Source organism: Lolium rigidum, unplaced genomic scaffold (assembly GCF_022539505.1).
Source record: "Lolium rigidum isolate FL_2022 unplaced genomic scaffold, APGP_CSIRO_Lrig_0.1 contig_17646_1, whole genome shotgun sequence".
Lineage (NCBI taxonomy): Eukaryota > Viridiplantae > Streptophyta > Magnoliopsida > Poales > Poaceae > Lolium > Lolium rigidum.
This window is the reverse complement of record NW_025899909.1, coordinates 166,413-185,467: the sequence shown is the minus strand read 5'-3', so window position 1 is coordinate 185,467 and position 19,055 is coordinate 166,413. Positions and strand designations below refer to the sequence as shown.

Sequence of the window (19,055 nt, the reverse complement as noted above, 5' to 3'; positions counted from 1 at the left end):
TTGATACAAATAATCAAATGACATGAGCAAGCGATGAACTTGCCTTTCTTGACCGCAAGATTATGCGGGCAAAAGCTTCGATACGTGATAACTCCAAATTCTGAAATACCATCATCGTCCGGTAAGGACAATGTTTAAAGAACTGGCAAGGATGCTATAATGCATAATATGAGATGCAATCGTCCCGAGCGTAACCTAACCTCGATGATTTAGGATGTATGAGTTGTAAAGATTTCTTTAGGGTTGGTTGCACTTTTATAATGGTTCTCAAACAAGGTTCTTATTAGGGTTTGGTTATATTCGCATCATATCCAAGTGATATAATACATCATAACAATTACACACATAAAGAATAGTGATGGAATAATATGTAAAGAACAGTTGTCAATTTTAAGTTCTACAGATCATGGTTGATGATTACTTATACTATACTTCAAAAGAATAACTTTTGAAGAACATGTTAATTAAGAATTAATGAGTATTTCAAAGAAGGATTGGGGCTTCTAAGGTTTGATTAACATTTGTACTTCAAAAGAATAACTTTTGAAGAACAGGTTAAAATAAGAATATGAACTACTTTAAATAGGAGCTAAGTGCTATTAGGGTTTACTAATAGGACTGGTTGGTGCTTAAATAGAAGTGATCTACATGTAGAAAGTATTAGTAGATTTATTACTGTGGTTTCTCCTAAGCATCATATCAAAGGATGGTTATCAAGGTGTTGCTATGAGTTAGAGTTTACTATGACTTCATATTTGCTTTACTAAATAATCTCTAATAGTTTCTAAGCTAAGTGGTTTATCATTTCCTAAGTAAGGTTTAGTTGGATAGGAACATGTGATGTGATTTGCTACACAAAGTTGATACTAGGGTTTATCATTATGGTTCTACTAGGGTTTAAGGATTGAGGTTGATCTTAATGGTATGGTATATAGGAGTGGTGATCAATGGTACTAATTCAATTAACAAGTTAGGGTTTCTACCTAGGTGTCATTAGTGGATCATACAGGTTTTAATTAAGAATAGGAACATGAAATGATAATCTCATGTGACTTGGTTTTATGCTAGTGGATCCTAAGTATGTATTCAATTGTTTCTTACTAGGGTTCTATAGGTATAGATGAACCTCACATGATCACATGTGATAAGCAACTAGGGTTTTAGAGTTACTACTAAAGTGTAAAGATCACATGGGTTAAATCCTTAGGGTTTTAGGTTTGCAACTACTAGGGATGAACACATGAAATAATGAGATCAATGTCTTACTTAAATTAAACTTAGGGTTTCTAAATTATGGCATAACTCCTAAAATGATAATTGGTAATAGAGTTGTGGTTACTAATTACTTTGAATCAAAATTAGTGATGGTTTGACATTTTATTAATTTTCACAAGATTTAATAATTAGGGCAACTTCTATTTAGGTTTAGTTAAGAATTAGGGTTTAGCAATTGTTATTAGGTTTTAAAATACTTAACTTGGTAACTAAAGATGTTTAAATAAACAAGTTTTGAATTACCAAAATAATATTGACTTATAATATTTTCTGGAGTGATTATTATTTAGAGAAAATAGAAAATAGTAATTTGCAAATTAGGGTTTATGAATTACCACTAATAATTAAGTTAATGCAAATATGGTAAATAAAATTAATCCTAACATTTTACTTAGTTACTGAATAGTTAAAATTTAATTTTGAAACTTCACTAATTCTTGAATTCAAATTGTATTTTAAATAATTGAAAAGACATAATTAATAAGGTTAAAAATAAGTGAAATTTTATTTTGACACACATTTTTGTTTTATATTTTATTTGAATAGAGTTTATTTTTGTGAGCATTTTCATATATTATTTATATTTTTCTGATTTGAAATGAATTTTATCTATTTCTGCAAAGTTTCAGATATTTCCTGGTTTTTTAAATTAAACAGAAAATGCTATTTGTACCGATTCAGATCTAGCTCTACTCACTGACTGGTGGGGTACATGTCCACGCTGGCTGCCACGCAAGCAAGGACCGGTCAAAGTTGACCAGTACCTTTGACCTCACCGGCGGTAGCAGATGGTGGCGCCGCCGATTTACGGCCTCCCAGGACACGCGACTAAGTGCATTCGAACGAGTACTGCAAAGCGAAGCGAATGGTGGTGGTGGTTTAGCGAGGGGATCACCGGAGCTACGCCGGCGACCATGTCCCGCGGTGGTTTACTCCGGCGAGCACACGAACTACGGCTACGGTTGATGCCAGGAAGCAATAGAGGGGTACAGAGATGCGCAAGCTCACCCTGAAGCTCAAGGTGTGGTCAGCTCCGGCGATTGTTGACGGAGATGATGACGATTGAGCTTTTCTTGGTGAACCCGAGTGAAAGGGAACGCCGAAATTTCTCCTCCTCCTGGCTCCCCTTGATGCTCTACTCCTCCAGAATGAACTATGAGGTCAGGCGCGTCGAATGAGCTGCGCCATGGCCTCCAAGATGACCTCCATCGACGGCGTCGTGCTTGACACCGGCGACCAGTCGAGGAAGAATGTGGAAGCTAGAGAGGTTCTGGGAAGAAATGGATGGGCGGCAAGGTGCTAGGGTTTCCTGGCGGTGCTGTACGCATATTTATAGGGCAAGAGAGGGTCTGGTTCGTCGGCTCACCGGCGGTACTGGCCGAGATGCGATGGCGACGGTGAGCTGCATTCGGGCGTGAATCTTGATGTCTTCGGATAGACTCGGACGCGAGAGAGATAGTGGAGGGTTCTGGAAGCTTCGTTGGCGTCCGGGGCATCCTTATCGGCTTCGAGGACGTGGCCGCCGTTCCTCGGCCGCGCGCGTCGACGCCGTGGAGGAAGACGACGCCCTCGTCTTGTTTTGTGCCGGCGACGAAACGGTAAGTGGCCGTGGGCTGGGCTGGGCCGTGGTGGTGGGTTGGTCCTGGGCTCAGTCTGCTGGGCTGCACGGCCGGGTAAGCCCCCTTTTCTTTTTATCTCTTTTCTATTTTCTGTTTTTATTTACTTGTTTTGAATTTGTTATTTGAATTCAAATTTGAATTCTGTTTTGTTTTGTAGGTTCTTAAACATTTGAATATCGGTATAACTTGATAACCATGCTCACTTGTATAATCTTGTTATTTAAACAAATATTTAGTTTAGGATTTAATTAATATCTTGTGAGGCTTGAGTAAAATATAAATGGTTTAGTGATTTATTTCAATTCCCTTTTTAATTTAGGAACCAGATCTATTTAAATGATTTGAAATTTAGAACATGTGCATGGTGAACACATTTTGTTTTTCTAGTGCTTAACCATATTGATTGTTCATATCTATTTTAATTAAGGTTGAAGTTTCAATTAAATGGTGTTGTGAATAGAATGAGTTTATGATTTCATGTGGGTTCTTAGGGTTTAAGAAGATGATTGAATAAACTCTATCATTACTAATCTTGCTTAGGAACTTCTAACTTGGATTATACTGGTGATCCATGATACACAAGTTATGGCATATTATTTTATGTAGATTGGTTCCATATGACAAGGTTTATGGCTTTGGGAATACTTCACTAATTGAAGTATTAAATAGACATGAGGCATGGGAGGGTTTTACTTATAATTCAAAGTGATACTTGGATTGAAATGTGGTCTAGGGTTTTTATTTGAGATTACCCATGGGATACTCAAGTTAGAATTGGGTATAAGCATAAGCTTTGATTATGTTTTATTGGCTAGCTAGGGTTACTCTTCCATACAAGGCATGAGGATTGGTGCAGGGTTTACTACTAGTGATATACTTATTATTTTATGTGATAGATGATATCTATCAATCATATGGGTTTAACTTATCATCTATATCTACAAGTTATGATCATGCATTAGACAAGATCCACTCATTCCTCACTAATCCTTCCTTATTATTCCTCTCATCACACTCATCCTAGATTCTTAGGGTTTATAATTAATACTAAGTTGTGATGATTATGGAATTGGTTTTCTAAGGTATTGTTATTGGAATAGGGTTCTCACCTCCAAGATTAAATATTGACTTGAACAACTAAGATTAGTATTACTCTAGTATTCTTGTATGAACATGGCTATGATTAGTATTATAACTTCTCTCACTTCTCAATGTCTTGGAATATCCTAAGATCCTACTCAAGAGATGATGATATGATCCTCTAAATATATGGTTTGCCTAGGAATTCTACCTTGCAATCTTATGTAGCTTGTTCTTCGGAAATCTGATAAACCTGCATCTTGTGGTATGCCTCCACCTCCTAGCTTCTTCATCTTGATTCTAGCTAATTCACATGGAGTGGCTCTATGTGTTTGTTCCCATGTATGATGGTACTTGAGGATCAAATGGATGAAGGGTGTGGCTCTATTTATAGGCTTGGGTAAGCTCTAGTATCATGACACATAGGTGGTGACTCTTGTTTTGGTTTGATGAGTAAGGTGCTTGGTTGTCATGCCCTCATCCATAGCAATCCTTTGAGCATGAGGTGGCAAAGCTTGGAAAGCAAGTCATGTAGATATTTTCATCCCATGTGGCAAGATCATTATCCTCTCATATGATTTATTTTTGGATAGCCAAGTGGCATTTGCTACTAAATATCTTGTGGATGGTTTTTATTATTGTTGATGAGTCACTATATTATATTTGATTGGATTTATATTATAATATTGGTGAAAAGGTGGAAGTTGAAGGTTATTCCTCAAATTTGGATAGTTTTTGTTTGATTTCACCAAGGCATGATCATATGAGTTTCAAAGTACTCATAGTTAATTTTATTCAAATAGTTTGAACTATAATTCGTAATGTAAATGGATTTAGTTTTATGATATTCCATATACTTAATAAGTTATGATTTAAATGAGAATGTGTGGCTTTTATGCACTTTAGACCCCGTGGTTTAACTTATTTATAAGTGAATTAATTTACACACAAAGGTAGTTGCTAACTTTCAAGTGTTAATAAGTTAGGTTTTGATTATTAAAGAATGTGTTGTTGTAAATCTAATTCCATTTGATCTAATACATAGATCAAATCATCTCTACCCAAAATAAGGTTTTAGCAAAGATCACGGTGAAGTTTATAGCGCTTGACTTGATGATCTACTTCAATTCCAGCAAGTCAAGTGAAACTTCAGTTACTGTGGTAAGTTTTATTTGAAGCGCGAAAATTCCCCGGATTTTCTATGCATGAATGCAATGCACACTTTGGTGTTCTCTCATTTTATTGCCTCTAAACCTGGGATATTACATGTTTGCGATCATGCCTCGATCGGGACAGTTGTCTTCCGACATTCCTTGGTAGTGGTGGTGGTGGTGGTGGTGGTGCTGTTGGTGGTGTTGGTGGATGGGGGCGTCTAGAATGGAAGGTGTTGAGTCTTTTGGCCGTTAGGTGTTATGTTTTGTTCGTTTGGGTCAGTGTCTTCTTCGTAGAGGCAACGAGGCGACAAATCAACGTCACGATGACTTGCAAGAGGTTTATCCATATTCACATTAATCTATTCTTATTTATGGGAGGAGCAACTGTTGCAACTTTTAAAAACCTTTTGTTAGTTAATGATTTCTTCAGAATTAAAAGTGTAAACATTATAGATATGAGAATATCTTGAAATAGCTAGAGGAACATATGGGTTTAGGTGCACCTGGTTTTTTAAAAATTGAAGAAAAATGCTATTTACTTAAAAAAAAAATTATTTTTGCATGTACATATTATATTGATACTTATTTGTGTAATTTTTTCAGGAAATTTAGGATTGTATATGGTCTACACAAATGACAAAATGTCTAAATGATACTCAAAGATTGAATTTCCACCGTTAAAAGAAATACAATTTTTTCTGTGTAGGCCATATATGGTCGTATTATGCCCTCTAAATTTGCACGGGTAAGTATCAAGGTAATATATGTTTGCCTGAATTATTTTACTATTTTTTCTGAGACTTTAAATAGATTTTTTTGATTTCTTTAAAAACAGGTGAGTATCCGGATTTTCGGATGAAACTCTTAACTTGATAAGATAGCATCACAGTGTCCATGCCAATCTTATGTTCGCTTGTGCAGTCGTACTACTCCGCAAGTGACAAACCGAGACGTGCAGTCGTGCACGTTCCATGATTTTCTAGCCTATTGTTAAAGGGTCGCGCTGAGCGTCCCCCGGGGATCAAATCCCCGATCCCCCGGGTTGCCAGCCACCCGATGCAAGTAAATCGAACTGTCAGATTTGGTCAACCCTTCCAGGCGAGGACAAAACGAAAAATAAACAGCGAAGTCCTCCTTCCCTGTCCTTCACGAACGAGGTAGCAGCCATTCGCGCTCGGCTTGCAGAACCGCTGCCGCGCCGGTAGCAGCACCGATGAGTCGTGCTTGTCGCATCGACACCGCTGTTCGCATATAGCTTCGCCGCTGGTCTGGTTGGTCTCGCCGGCCTCCTTGCAGCACGGCGGCGCCCGATTTATAGCAACCGCCACCTGTAGCCATGTTCGGCGCCCCTTGTAGCGGCCGCCGGCGACACTTGTAGCAGCCGCCAGCGCCCATTGTAGCATCCGCCGGCGACCATTGTAGCAGCCGCCGGCAACACTTGTAGCAGCCGCCGACAACACTTGTAGCAGCCGCGTTGCCGATTGTAGCAACCGCCGCCGCGGCTTGTAGCAACCGCCACCGTCGCTTGCAGCAGCCACCGCCGCCGCCGCTTGTAGCCATGTTCGCCGCCGCTTGTCGAAGTGGCCGGCGACACTTGTAGCAACCGCCACCGTCGCATGCAGCAGCCACCGCTGCCGATCGTAGCGGCCACCGGCGCCGAATGTAGCAAGCGCCATCGCTGCTTGCAGCAGCCACTTCTACCAAAATCGCCGCCGCTGCTTGCAGTAATAGGAATTGTCGATTGTAGCGGTCAGCGGCGGCGATTGTAGCAACTGCTGATGCTGCTTGTAGCACCGCCGGCAGAGCATGAACAACTGCAAAAAAAAATCGTCGGCCCTGACATTGCAACCGGTGGTGAGCTCGATTAGCGCCGGCCTTTTGCAGCGGTGGCGTCGAGAAGGGCAAGGGAGAAGGTGACGGGACACCAGCACCACCGACGACCCTGCGCAGCACTGGCGACCCCCTCCTCTGGCTACGCCATCACCAGCGCTATTTCAAGAAGAAACGCGCGAGAGAGGAGGAGATTTGGCCGCGTCGGAGCTTTAAGCAGTAGATCTGACGGCAAGTTTGACGGAGGTGGCGGCGGAGCGGTTGACGCATATGGAGGCGGCGGTGCGCGTGGATATTGTAGACGCAATCGAGGACGGAAGAAAGGAGGCAGGGGCGAGGAAGACGGTCGAAGACGACGACTCTGGCTGCGAGCAAGTAAGGCAGGGAACGGCACGTGGGTGGGGCTCCAAGCCTCGCTGGCACACACGCGGCGAGCAACGGACCCGGACGATCGCTAGATGAAATCCCCCGGGGGAAGACAAGCGTTTTCCATTGTTAAACCATTTTCCTCCAAAAAAATCGTTGACGATCTGATACGATATGATGATGATCCACACACACAATCCGATCTGACGCCCATCCACATCCAGCCAAGAACACTTGGAAAGCTCTGCACCGCGTGCACAATGTTTTCAATTTTTTTTATTTGAAACTATGTTTTTCTATTTCCTCCCGACACAAGCCGACAGCGTCCAGCGCAACACACTCCCCTATGCCACCCACCCTCACTGTCATCCTCATCCTCCAACAACATCGCGCGAGCACGATGCCTTCTGTAGCTAAGCACTTTGATCAGTCTTAAGCTGCAGCTCAGAGACTGGAGCTGCTGTTGATCCATCGATGGCGCCGGAGCTGAAGGTGCCGCTGCTGGAAGGGAGGGGAGGGGGCGCGACGCCCACGCAGACGTTGGGGAACATCGTCGTGTCCATCGTCGGCACCGGGGTGCTCGGCCTGCCCTACGCCTTCCGCACCGCGGGGTGGCTCGCCGGGGCTCTCGGCGTCGCCGGCGCTGGCGCCGCCACCTTCTACTGCATGCTCCTCCTTGTGAGTACACACTCGCTCCATGCCTCCTTCCATGTTCAATCTCCACTGCTTCGATTTCTAAAGATTCAATCAGCTTCACCGATCCTATACAGTGATTAGTTCAGCTTAACCTAAGTTTAAGCATACATACGTACGCAGTTGTATTGACTTCTCGTTGGTTCTGAAGCTGGATTGCAGAGACAAGCTGCGGGAGCAAGAAGAGACAGAGGAGGAGGAGGGCCACGACACAGGGCATCGCCCTGCCGGCGGCAACTACACGTACGGCGACCTGGGCGAGCGTTGCTTCGGCCCCACAGGCAGGTACTTCACGGAGGCGATCATCATCCTCTGCCAGACCGGCGGCACGGTGGCCTACCTCGTCTTCATCGGCCAGAACATCAGCTCCGTGCTCCCCTCCCTCGCGCCGGCCACCGTGGTGCTCGCGCTCCTGCTGCCGGCGCAGGTCGCTCTCTCCTTCGTCCGCTCCCTCTCCGCGCTCGCGCCCTTCAGCATCGTCGCCGACGCGTGCACCGTGCTCGCCGTCGCCGCCGTGGTCAAGGAGGACGTCCGGCTCCTGGTAGAGCGCGGGGGCCAGCCGTTCAGCGGCCGTAGCGCGTTCGCGGGGCTCTGGGGCGTCCCGTTCGCGTGCGGCGTCGCCGTGTTCTGCTTCGAGGGGTTCTGCCTCACGCTGGCGCTCGAGGCGTCCATGGCGGACAGGTGGAAGTTCAGGTCCGTGCTCCTCCAGGCCATCGCCGGCGTCACCGCCGTCTACGTCGGCTTCGGCGTCTGCGGCTACCTCGCCTACGGCGACGCCACCCGGGACATCGTCACGCTCAACCTCCCGAGCAACTGGTCCACCGCCGCCGTCAAGGTCGTGCTGTGCGTCGCGCTGGCGCTCACGTTCGCGGTGATGATGCACCCCATCCACGAGATCGTCGAAGCGCGGCTGTTCGGGCCGGACGGGTGGGTGCGGAAGCGAATCCGCAGCGAAGGCATCGTCGAGCGGGCGGCGCTCCACCTGAGCCGCGTGGCCGTGGTGGCGGCGCTGGCCGCTATAGCGTGCTTCGTGCCGGCGTTCGGGGAGTTCGCGGCCTTCGTCGGGAGCACGGTGTGCGCGCTGCTCTCCTTCGTGCTGCCGGCGCTGTTCCACCTCCGCGTCGTGGGGCCGACGGCGGGCGCGTGGGTGCGTGCCGTGGATTACTTCTTCTTGCTCTCCGGGCTGCTGTTCGCCGCCCATGGCATGTACACGGTCTTGTCACCACAATGACACCTACTCATAAACATCAAATTTCTTATTTTCCTACCCACACAAAAACGGCGCGATACAACACAGAAGTTCATGACTTCATGTTCTTGCTTAAGATTTGAAACTTGGCCCGGTCAACTAGCGAGTCAGCTGGACTCAACTCGTTTAACAGCCAAATTAAGATTTAAAATTTGGCTTAACTCACAAAGCTCGCAGTTGCTCACGAGTAGCTCGTTAAACATTATCAAGTACATATATGACTTTTTTTCTGACTATTTTGGGTATAAATGATACACCAATCATTAGAAAGATGGTAGCAAATTATATCACAAGAATAATATTGGTGGATCATTAGACAAGACATAAACCATATTAACAAGGTAAGTCAACAAACAACAACTATACTTGAGTTATCACATAAAACAAGTGAGTTTGGGCTGGATGGACTTGGCTACTTGGACTGGATTAGCTTCTTCGACTAGATCGTAGTGCCAAATGTTGATTTTAACAACCTAAATGAGGTACTAGCGAGCTAGGTGAACTCAGCTCATTTGGCTTGAATTTGCTTAACGATAAAAGTTGAAACTCGGCACGACTCATTATATGTCAAGTTTGAGTCGAGGCTAGTCAAGTCACGAGTTACTCATTTAGCTCGCGAGATTCGAGATTCAATTCTAGACCATATCCTAGGGAGCAATGAGACTCTTACTTTTTTTTTTGTAGAAGAAAGGTATACACGTGAAGTACACTTTAAGGGCATCTCCAGCGGCCCGAAGCATTTTTTAACGGCAATTAGAATAATTTACATAGTGCCGAAAAATTAAAAAAATACTTATATTAAAACCCTAACAAGGGTTCGCGCCATGGATGCCTACTCATCGGCGTCGACGAAGTCCACGAAGACCGTAGGCGCCCAACACTAGGGCTAGGACAACGCTAACTGTGGCGCCGACGACGTTGGTGAAGGAGGAGCGGGTAGAGGCGCAGAGCGCTGATGCGGGCGAAGCTGGAGGCTGCTGGAGACCCCTAAAGAATACATCATGATACAGTCAAAACCAAACCAGACTGCTTACAAAGACTTGTGCCCAAAATCATACAATAACTTGAAAGGTAAGGAGATGGGTAGCAGATCTTCCAAACCTTGAAACGACAATGACTGCAAATCTGCCCGGACCAATACATATTTCCTCGTGTGCCTAAAAGGATTGGGAGAGAAGGAGGCGGGATCTAGCTAGACTTGGGGTCGGTGAAGACTACGATGCATCCGTCCGGGCGTACATTGTGCCACAAAGGCCCATACCTTGGGCAACAAGCAACAATTGTAGCACATCGCCCTCTAGCCTCGCCAAAGACACCGGGAAGGCCAACATCTCCAAATGTCACATGGGGCACTTCAGTGCTAACCAAGTCGACATCTTAAAGAAGAGACCAAATACCACCACGCCTAGACCGGCAAACCGGACCCAAGGTTTCCCCAACACCCGAGGAAAAGAAGACACAACTCGGTCTATGACCACACCTCCAAGAAGAAAGCGGCTCCCTAGGCATCACTCTGTTCAGAATGGACCGTTGCCGACTCGGGCCTTCATCCCGGCCATTAAACGTGGCTCCAAATGATGCCGTAGTAGGGCCGATTAGAGACAATGCACGAGGATTCAAACGACATGAACCACCAACATAAAAGGAGATAATCTCCACCAATCTTGAGGCTGGAGGCATCCATGCCAACCGACCACTATGAATGATGTGCACCTGCGCAGTCATGCCACATCGGAGATGAAGTCGCACGCACCGCCGCAGTACGCCGGAGTCGTGGCCCGCTCAGGATCATCAAGGCAAGATCGGCCCAACCACCAAGCGCCACCACTGGCCGTCGGTACCCTCCCTACGGCCACCACATGACGACCGGGCTGCCACCTCCCAAGTCCTTGGCTCCTAACGACTAGGAAACGCACCGCAAGAGAGACCCCGCCTCCATCACCGGCGGCATGAGCTTTGCTTGACCATATCCTCCAACATTGTCGAGGTGGAGAGAACAAGGTCGACGGTACAGAGTTATTGATCCTCCATGTAGCCCTAGGTAGGGGCCCATGGTTCGGGCCTTTATCCGTCATCCACATGTATTTTGTAGAGACAAATTTCCGCACCCCTAGGGCTTCTAAATGTAGTGGTTGGAATCCCTAGATCTAGTACCTCCCAATGTTATCACTCAGGTGTAAAATCGCCTCCTCTCTCTAATAATATATTTAAATAATATATGAAACCAAGAGAAATTTACAACTAAAATCAAAAAAGGGAATGCAATTTGAACTATCCAAGAAATTTTGAAAAGGAAAATACTGAGCACACATGCAAATAGAAATATGTGTTTATCTATTAAGATCATTTTAAACCTAAGTAAAATAGACATGGAAAATAAATACAATTTCCCATGCATGGCAATAGAATAGAAATAGGAATACACGTGGAAAAATAAACATAATTTATCTAAGAAAAGTTAGACACAGAATCAGAAACAAAATAGAATCATGAAATTATACAATAGCAATAAGGAATTAAAAAAGTAGGAAAACAAAAGGAGAAAATGAAAAGGAATGAAAATGTAAAATAAAATAAAAGAACGCGTGGCTATATAAACATATGCATACAAAATATAAATAAGAATAACAATATATAAGGGACAATAAAATGGAAGGGGGTAAAAAGAGATTTATAGAAAAATAATTCTAAGGTTTTGTGCTATTAAGTCACTGAAGAAATTGTGATATAAAATTTTCTTCTTGTTCCATGTTATCCTCATCAGGCATAACATAAGAAACTAGTTTTTTCTTTGATATGAATAGATAATGGTACTCCCTCCTTGCCACAATGTAGTGCATATAAGATTCTCAAAAATTCAAACGATATCAACTTTGACCAAGTTTTTTGAGAAAATTATCAATATCTACCATACCAAATGTATACCATATGAAAATATACAACGTGAGGATTCTATTGGTATTGAGTTGGTATTCTAGATGTTGATATTTTGTTCTACATACTTGGTCAAACTTTATGTCATTTGACTTTTTAAAATTCTTATACGCACTACATTTTGGCAAGGAGGGAGTATGAAATATGTTAATACACCTATATTATTTTAATACATATGGAAAATAAGTACGAGTTTATCTATTAAGATTATTTTAAATCTAGGAAAAATAGACATGGAAAAGAAATACCATTACCCATGTCAATATAATAGAAAAGTAGACATGGAATAAGAAACAAAAATGTAATCATAAATTATTTAGTAGCAATAAATATTTAAAAAGGGTTATATTTTAGAACAGAGGTAGTAAGTGAAGAAACTGTGATATAAAATTTGCTTCTTGTTCCATGTTACCCTCATCAGGTATAAAAAAGACCCAAGATTTTTTTTTTTTGGATATGGATAGATTATATAATGAAATACTATGTGAATACACCTATATACATCTGCTGTACGAACTTGGCACGTTTTGAAAAAAAAATGAAGAAACTAATATAGGACATTGTTAAACTTCGAATTTAAAGACACATATTATTAGGAGATAAAAAAACTCCCCGCCTTGATGGTGACTCGTGAGTTCATTAGTCCTCTCAAATCAGCAATTGGTTCTTGCCTTTTGGCTACATCTCAACTACTAGCAATAAAGAATAGGATGTGTCTATGTCTCAGTTGACTGAAATTTTCTTAAGTCTCACTCATCTCAGAAAACTGCAACTGTAGTTTAAAGAAAAATGCAACTTGATCAGTTGCACATTTTTACCAAAAAAGTGCAATTGCACTTGTTCAACAGAAAAAGTGCAACTCAAAGCACTTTTTTGTAATTGACTTAAACTTAATAAAATCTCAGTTGACTGAGACATAGTAAAATTCTTGCTCCATCAGGCATCAGCAAGAGCAGAATTCTTGAGAGTTCAGTCTCTTAGGCAATGCAATGTAGGATTCTTCAGAACTGTACTACGCGACTGCTTAAAATGTTCCTGCTGCAGAATTCGTCATACTCATATGCGGCTGCTGCCGTAGACTTGCTCAGACTCCCGGCAATCCGGCATCAAAGAGGCCAGAGCAACATAACAACGTCTGCGAGAGCGCGGTGGCGGGCGCCGAGCCCCCGACGGCAACAATCGAGGAGTAGAGCTCGTCGTCGCCGATGTTTATGGTAGTAGTGACGCCGACCCGGGCTCCTCAGTCCTCTCACTTGGCGTTTCTCTACAACGTACGTTGTCCACTTCCTACTTGCTCAGCATGCGCAGCAGCGCGTCCAACAGCGAACGCTCGCCGGAAAAGCAGGGGAGGTGGGCGGCGGTAGGAGCAGCCGGGAAGGCGGGGTTTCGCGACCAGCAAGCTGGCCGGAGAGATCGGAGAGGGGGACTGGAAGAGTCGAGTGATCGGGAGCACGTCACTGTATGAAATACGTGATGGAATACGTACAGGGTACACGTATCGCTTCCTAGGACCGTGAAAGTGAAACGGTACGTGATGTCGCGATGGCATATTGGTGGTGCCACATTTCGAAATCTGAGAATAGCAATGTAGCTTCTCTTTTTTTTGAGAACTTTATTTACCGGTGACGCCTTAGTTTTGGGTACTTGAACTTTGACCATAAATTTAACAAATAAAACATGTGTCACATGTGATCAAACTATACCATTAGAAACCTCATTCAAATACAAACTCAATGAATAACTTTTGTGACCTACACTCCATGTTTAGTTGGTTAAATTTATGGTCAAACCAAGTTTCTGAAAAATGTGTGCGCCACCTAAATAGGGACACAAAGAGTACTCAACAAACAATGGTCGTGGACCTACCCGGAAACCGCTCCCAAAAAGATGATCTTGGTGGCGACACATCTGCCTTCAACTACCCGCCACGCTGCCATTCCCTGCCTCCCCCGTCGGCCACTCCGGCGACGGGATGGGTTGGGGACCCCAAAGTGAAGGCCTCGGTCTGTAGTTAGAGTTGGCCTAGTGCTTCCTTAATTGGGGCGCCGCTTCTATGGACGAAGATCGCGCCACGTCGGAATAATCTGCCAATGCTCTTCCTCGAACTCGACGTCGCTGCAATCGGTGGCGTTGGGTGGTAGGTGGTATGGCTGTCTCTCCGGTGAGATCTATGTCTGGTTGTTGGCGTTCGACACTAGCGTGGGCGACGGTCGTGACGGCTACTGCAATTGTGTGTGGCGTCTTGCGGTTGGGCACGTGGATGACGGCAGGCGGCGGCATACATTTTCTTCGACCGTGTCGGGTGAAGATGATAGTGTTGGGATCTGGTGATCACGGGGAAGGTACCCGGCTGACGTGCCACAAATTCTCGAGCTTATCACTTGCGATGTCCTGGTTCATCGACTCGTAAAGAATCTTTGATTGCGATGGTGCTCTCCTAGATTTAGGTATGGTGGTTGTTCGTTTTTTTTTTGGTGCTACCATGGTGGCGGCTGAGGACGATGCGCGACGTTTTGGCGAGGCACATGTTTCTCCTTGGGTGGATTTTTGATTTTACTTCTTGTGAGCCTTGTTCTAAGTTGGTTGACATACATATTTACCTTGTGTGGTGACCATGATGTAATCACTGTGTGTTGTCTAATAAAATACATAGTTACTTTAAAGGAAAAACAATGACGTGACCTGAGATTGATGCGGGTAGAGAATTAAGGAGCAGTACAAACCTGGAAATTGGTAATAATGCTAACACAGTAACACCGATCGACTCCGTACCAAAATCTGCTGATCCCTTAAAATGTGAAATGAGGAGATCTCATAAGACTAATCGACCAATCGTAGATGCAGAACAATACACTGATGAAGTTGATAAAGCTACATGCTCTCCGAGTTTAACAACCGCGCAAAGAAAAAAACGAAAATGATTCAAACAGGTGTTCCCCAGCATTTCGCCGTCTTCACGGCCGCACCGTCAGCGTCAGGCTGTAGAAAACGACAGCGGCGAAACCTTCGCTTTATCTCTCTGCAAGACACGTGGCAACCCGGAAAACATGAGGGTGCGATCCGTCACCCATGAACCCAGACCGAACGATGGAAAGCGCATCGACCATACAAAACAAATATTCAGACAGTGAATCTAAATCAGTCAAGTGTGAAATAGCTAGCATAGCCTCAGTTCCTGCCACTTATTTAAAAAAAACACAGTACAAACGCAGGCGCTCACATATACGTGTATACACTTACCTCTATTAACGCATACATATACATTCTACCTCTATGAGCACCTCGGTAGACTGAACTGGTAGATCGGATCTTGAAATTGACGAAGTCACCACGGGTGCCTCGCTGTTTTACGGGAACGTATCCTCTCACTGAAAGAATATTTCTCCTTTATGAGACACACATATGTCAAACCTGGGATTTGAACTCTGGTGGGGTGAAGATACAACCATCGTCATTACTATCCAACCTCAAGTTGGTTCTCGGTTCCTGCCAAATAGCATAGCCATTTTTTGTTGAGCTAGTTTCGTCATATTTCCCAAACCGGATTTCCAACTTTTCTATGGAAAAAGGGGATTACAAATGTCAAAATTATATAAATAAACTCTAGCACGTGCAAGTGTCCAATATATGTTCACGCATAATGGAAGTAGCTTTTTTACACACCCTAAACAACAAGTTCCAAAATCAGGAGAAGCCAATTACGAAAATTGGGACAAAATGTGTTCTCTCTTCGTGAAACTCTATAGAAATACAAAAGGAAAAAAAATCAATGACAATATCAAATATCTTCCATTTTTTCGTTGTGATCATCTTTTACGAGTTTCCGGTGCATGAAAGAGCCATTCTCAAAAAATTGATGTATTTTATTTTGGAAATGATACCTTGTGGCCCATGGATTCATCGCCCCTTTGCCTGCTCGTGTTTAACCTCCCTATACATTGGAATATGTGATAATATTTTCCTTAGCATTTTGCTGCAAGTAATGAGGATTTGCTGCAATACACATGCATGCTTCATCATCATAACATCAAGACTTGTAGATGCATGTAGCCAAAAACATATACTCCCTCCATTCCATGGAAATTGTCTTAAATTTACAAAAAATTAAATGTATCTACAGAATATCTATTATTCTATAAATTTATAAAAAATTAAATGTATCTACACACTATCTATACACATATACATTGGAAGTTGTCTTAAATTTAACCTCCCTACTCCATGCGATACACATACACTGCAAGTAGTATGCTGATACATCTAAATTTAGATAAATCTAAGACAAATTCCGTGGGACGGAGGGAGCAGATTTGTTTCATGGCTGTGTGACTATGATTCGTACTTGTATTATATCTATGAAATTTGTAATGACTAATGAAAGAGAAGTGCAAGAAAAAAAATGCAATGATACTATTTATACATTCTCAACCCTAACATTTTAGTATACATTAGTGGTTAATGTTGTGGAAAAAGATTTGCGCCTTACTTTTGAAACGGAGGAAATACAATATTTTATCATGCCTATTTTGCAGAGGTACATACAAATAAATTGCGCGAGCCATATTTTTGTGGGAGGACACACAAAAACAGAGATGAGAACGGATGGCCCAGTAGGTGGCCGTTGGTATCATCATCCGTTCAAAATGATAAAATCTGGAGTATTTTGAACCTTTATTAATTTCGTAGAGCATGTGGGATTCAAACCCAAACTTGCCATTTCTGAAAAAAAAGGACAAGTTGATCAACCCCGGTCCTAATTGTTTGGGCTGAAAAAAATTCCGGTTATGAGAAAGGGAAAAGAAAATATCGTAAAACCAAAAAAAAAAAACCTTGCTACGTGTCACGTGGGCCCAGCTTACCTGGCAGGCAAAGCGCAGCACGAATCTTAGAGTTGGCTGGCCAGCCCACGGACAGGCTACCACCACCGGCGCGGCCCTGCGCTCTCCGGCGGCCTCTTATTCTCGAACCTTCCCACGCCTTCGCACGCCCTCCCTCCTCGGCTCCTCCCCAATGCGCCACCGCCGCCATGTCGCTTCTTAAGCGCTTCCCGAGCAAGCCTAGCGTCGTCACCTTCTCCGACGACGACGACGACTATTTGGCCGTCGGCGTGAAGTCGCTGAGAGCAACGCGAAGCCCTCCTTGCGCTTCCTTCATACTGCGGAGGGCCTCGCCACCGACTAGCGCCTTCGGGTTGAGGGTTCCTACTTTCTACCTCTCCCCAGCGGGCTTCGCTCGCCTGGCGTGGTCGAAGCCCTGCGATGGGAGCTCCGGTGGGCGGCTTGTAGCCGGAGGTCTCGTGAACGGCACGGTCGCCATCTGGGACCCGATGGCGCTTCCGATTCTGTAAGAATTTCTTCCAGCTTTCTCCGTGTGTTTTGGTGTGGTTCCGAAATGTTCATCACGAGGGTGCCGGCGCCGACCACCGCTGCTGGCCACTCCGGCGCAGTGTGTCAGTTGTCACCTCTCTTAGAATTGTTGTTTCCCCACTTCTCCCACATTGGGGTTGGCTGTTAGCATTAAGCACGTACTACGCCAGACGGGCGTCGTGTGCGGCTTCGGTGTCGTATAGTTCTACTAGGTTAGCTAATCTGCTACTATATAATCCCTTGTAACTCCCCTGTAATCTACCGTGAGCCAAAGTAAGAAATACAAAGAAAGCAAAGGCACGATATGTGCCTGTGGCGATCCATCGTTTCTTGTGTGCGTGCGTGTTTGGAGCTAGGTGCTAGCTGCTAATCAATCAAGGATTGATCAACCTAGCTAGCGCTACTAGGTGCGTGTGTATCTGCTAGTTTTGCGCGTCTCGCCGGATTGCTATCTCGCCGGAACAGCTCAGAAGCAGTTGAGCTTGCCTATACGTGCGCGTACAGCCGGAAAGTACTCGGCTAGTTCACGCGACGTAGGGACCAAGTCTAACAATTGGTATCAGAGCCCGAGTTCATCGTCTGTGATCTGCTGAAAGTACAAGGAGGTCATGGCGATGGTCAAGGTTGGCGAGACATCGGCACCGGTGGTGGAGACGGTGGGGCCGGCTTTGTATCCGCACCTCGATCGCAAGGACTACGGGCTTTGGGCCCTCAACATGGAGGTGGCCATGGAAGCTGCGGAGGTCTGGGAGGCCGTCGATCTAGGCGGCGATGACTACGTCAAGGGAGGCGCGAAGTACACGAAGGATCGCAAAGCATTAACGGCGATCTATTCCGTCGTGCCGAAGGACGTGATGCAGCATCTCGTCGGAAAGAAGTCGGCGAAGGATGCGTGGGAGACGATCAAGAACTTGCACCAAGGACATGCCCGCGTGAGGGAAGCGCATCTTCAAACTTTGACGAAAAGCTATGAAGATCTGAAGATGGAGGAAAGCGAGACGGTTGATCAGTTTGCCGCCCGTTTCGTCACCCTCATCAACGCAATCAGGGGTTATGGCGAGAGGTTGGATGAGGTCAAGAACGTCAGAAGGTTCTTGCGTGCCGCACCGGCGCGCCATATGCAGATCGTTACATCGATCGAACAATGTCTCGGCCTGAATACACTGACGGTTGAGGATCTCGTCGGAAGATTCAAGGCCCACGACGAGAGAATCCGGCTAAGCTTCGATGATCCGGAGCAGAGTGAGCACTTGATGCTCACGAAGCAGCAGTGGATGACTCTTTCGAAAGAAAAGCAAGGAGGGTCCACGAGCCGCAGCAACGGGAAGGAGAAGCAGCGCCCGGCGAAAAAGTACATCGCCGAGCAGGAGCAAGATGACAAAGCTCCGCCGCGGAGGAAGTTTGACATAAAGAAAGTAAGGTGTCATAACTGTGGGAAGCTCGGTCACTTCAAGGCTGATTGCCAGAAAGCATCGAAGGATAGGGCTCT

General features: G+C 44.8%; 1 protein-coding gene across 1 annotated transcript; it reads left to right on the top strand.

The window, feature by feature from the left end:
• Positions 1-7,655: 7,655 nt before the first annotated feature.
• On the top strand, positions 7,656-9,276 carry LOC124680494 (amino acid transporter ANT1-like). Its single transcript, XM_047215549.1, has 2 exons — positions 7,656-8,002; positions 8,169-9,276. The coding sequence occupies exons 1-2, from the start codon at positions 7,799-7,801 to the stop codon at positions 9,246-9,248; spliced, it is 1,284 nt and encodes a 427-aa protein (XP_047071505.1). The 5' UTR covers positions 7,656-7,798; the 3' UTR covers positions 9,249-9,276.
• Positions 9,277-19,055: the final 9,779 nt, after the last annotated feature.

Bases quoted from the DNA above. Each gene is read 5' to 3' on its own strand.
- LOC124680494 (XM_047215549.1), top strand. From the start codon at position 7,799: ATGGCGCCGGAGCTGAAGGTGCCGCTGCTGGAAGGGAGGGGAGGGGGC. The intron at 8,003-8,168 runs GTGAGTACACAC...TTGGTTCTGAAG, and splicing joins TCTACTGCATGCTCCTCCTT to CTGGATTGCAGAGACAAGCT.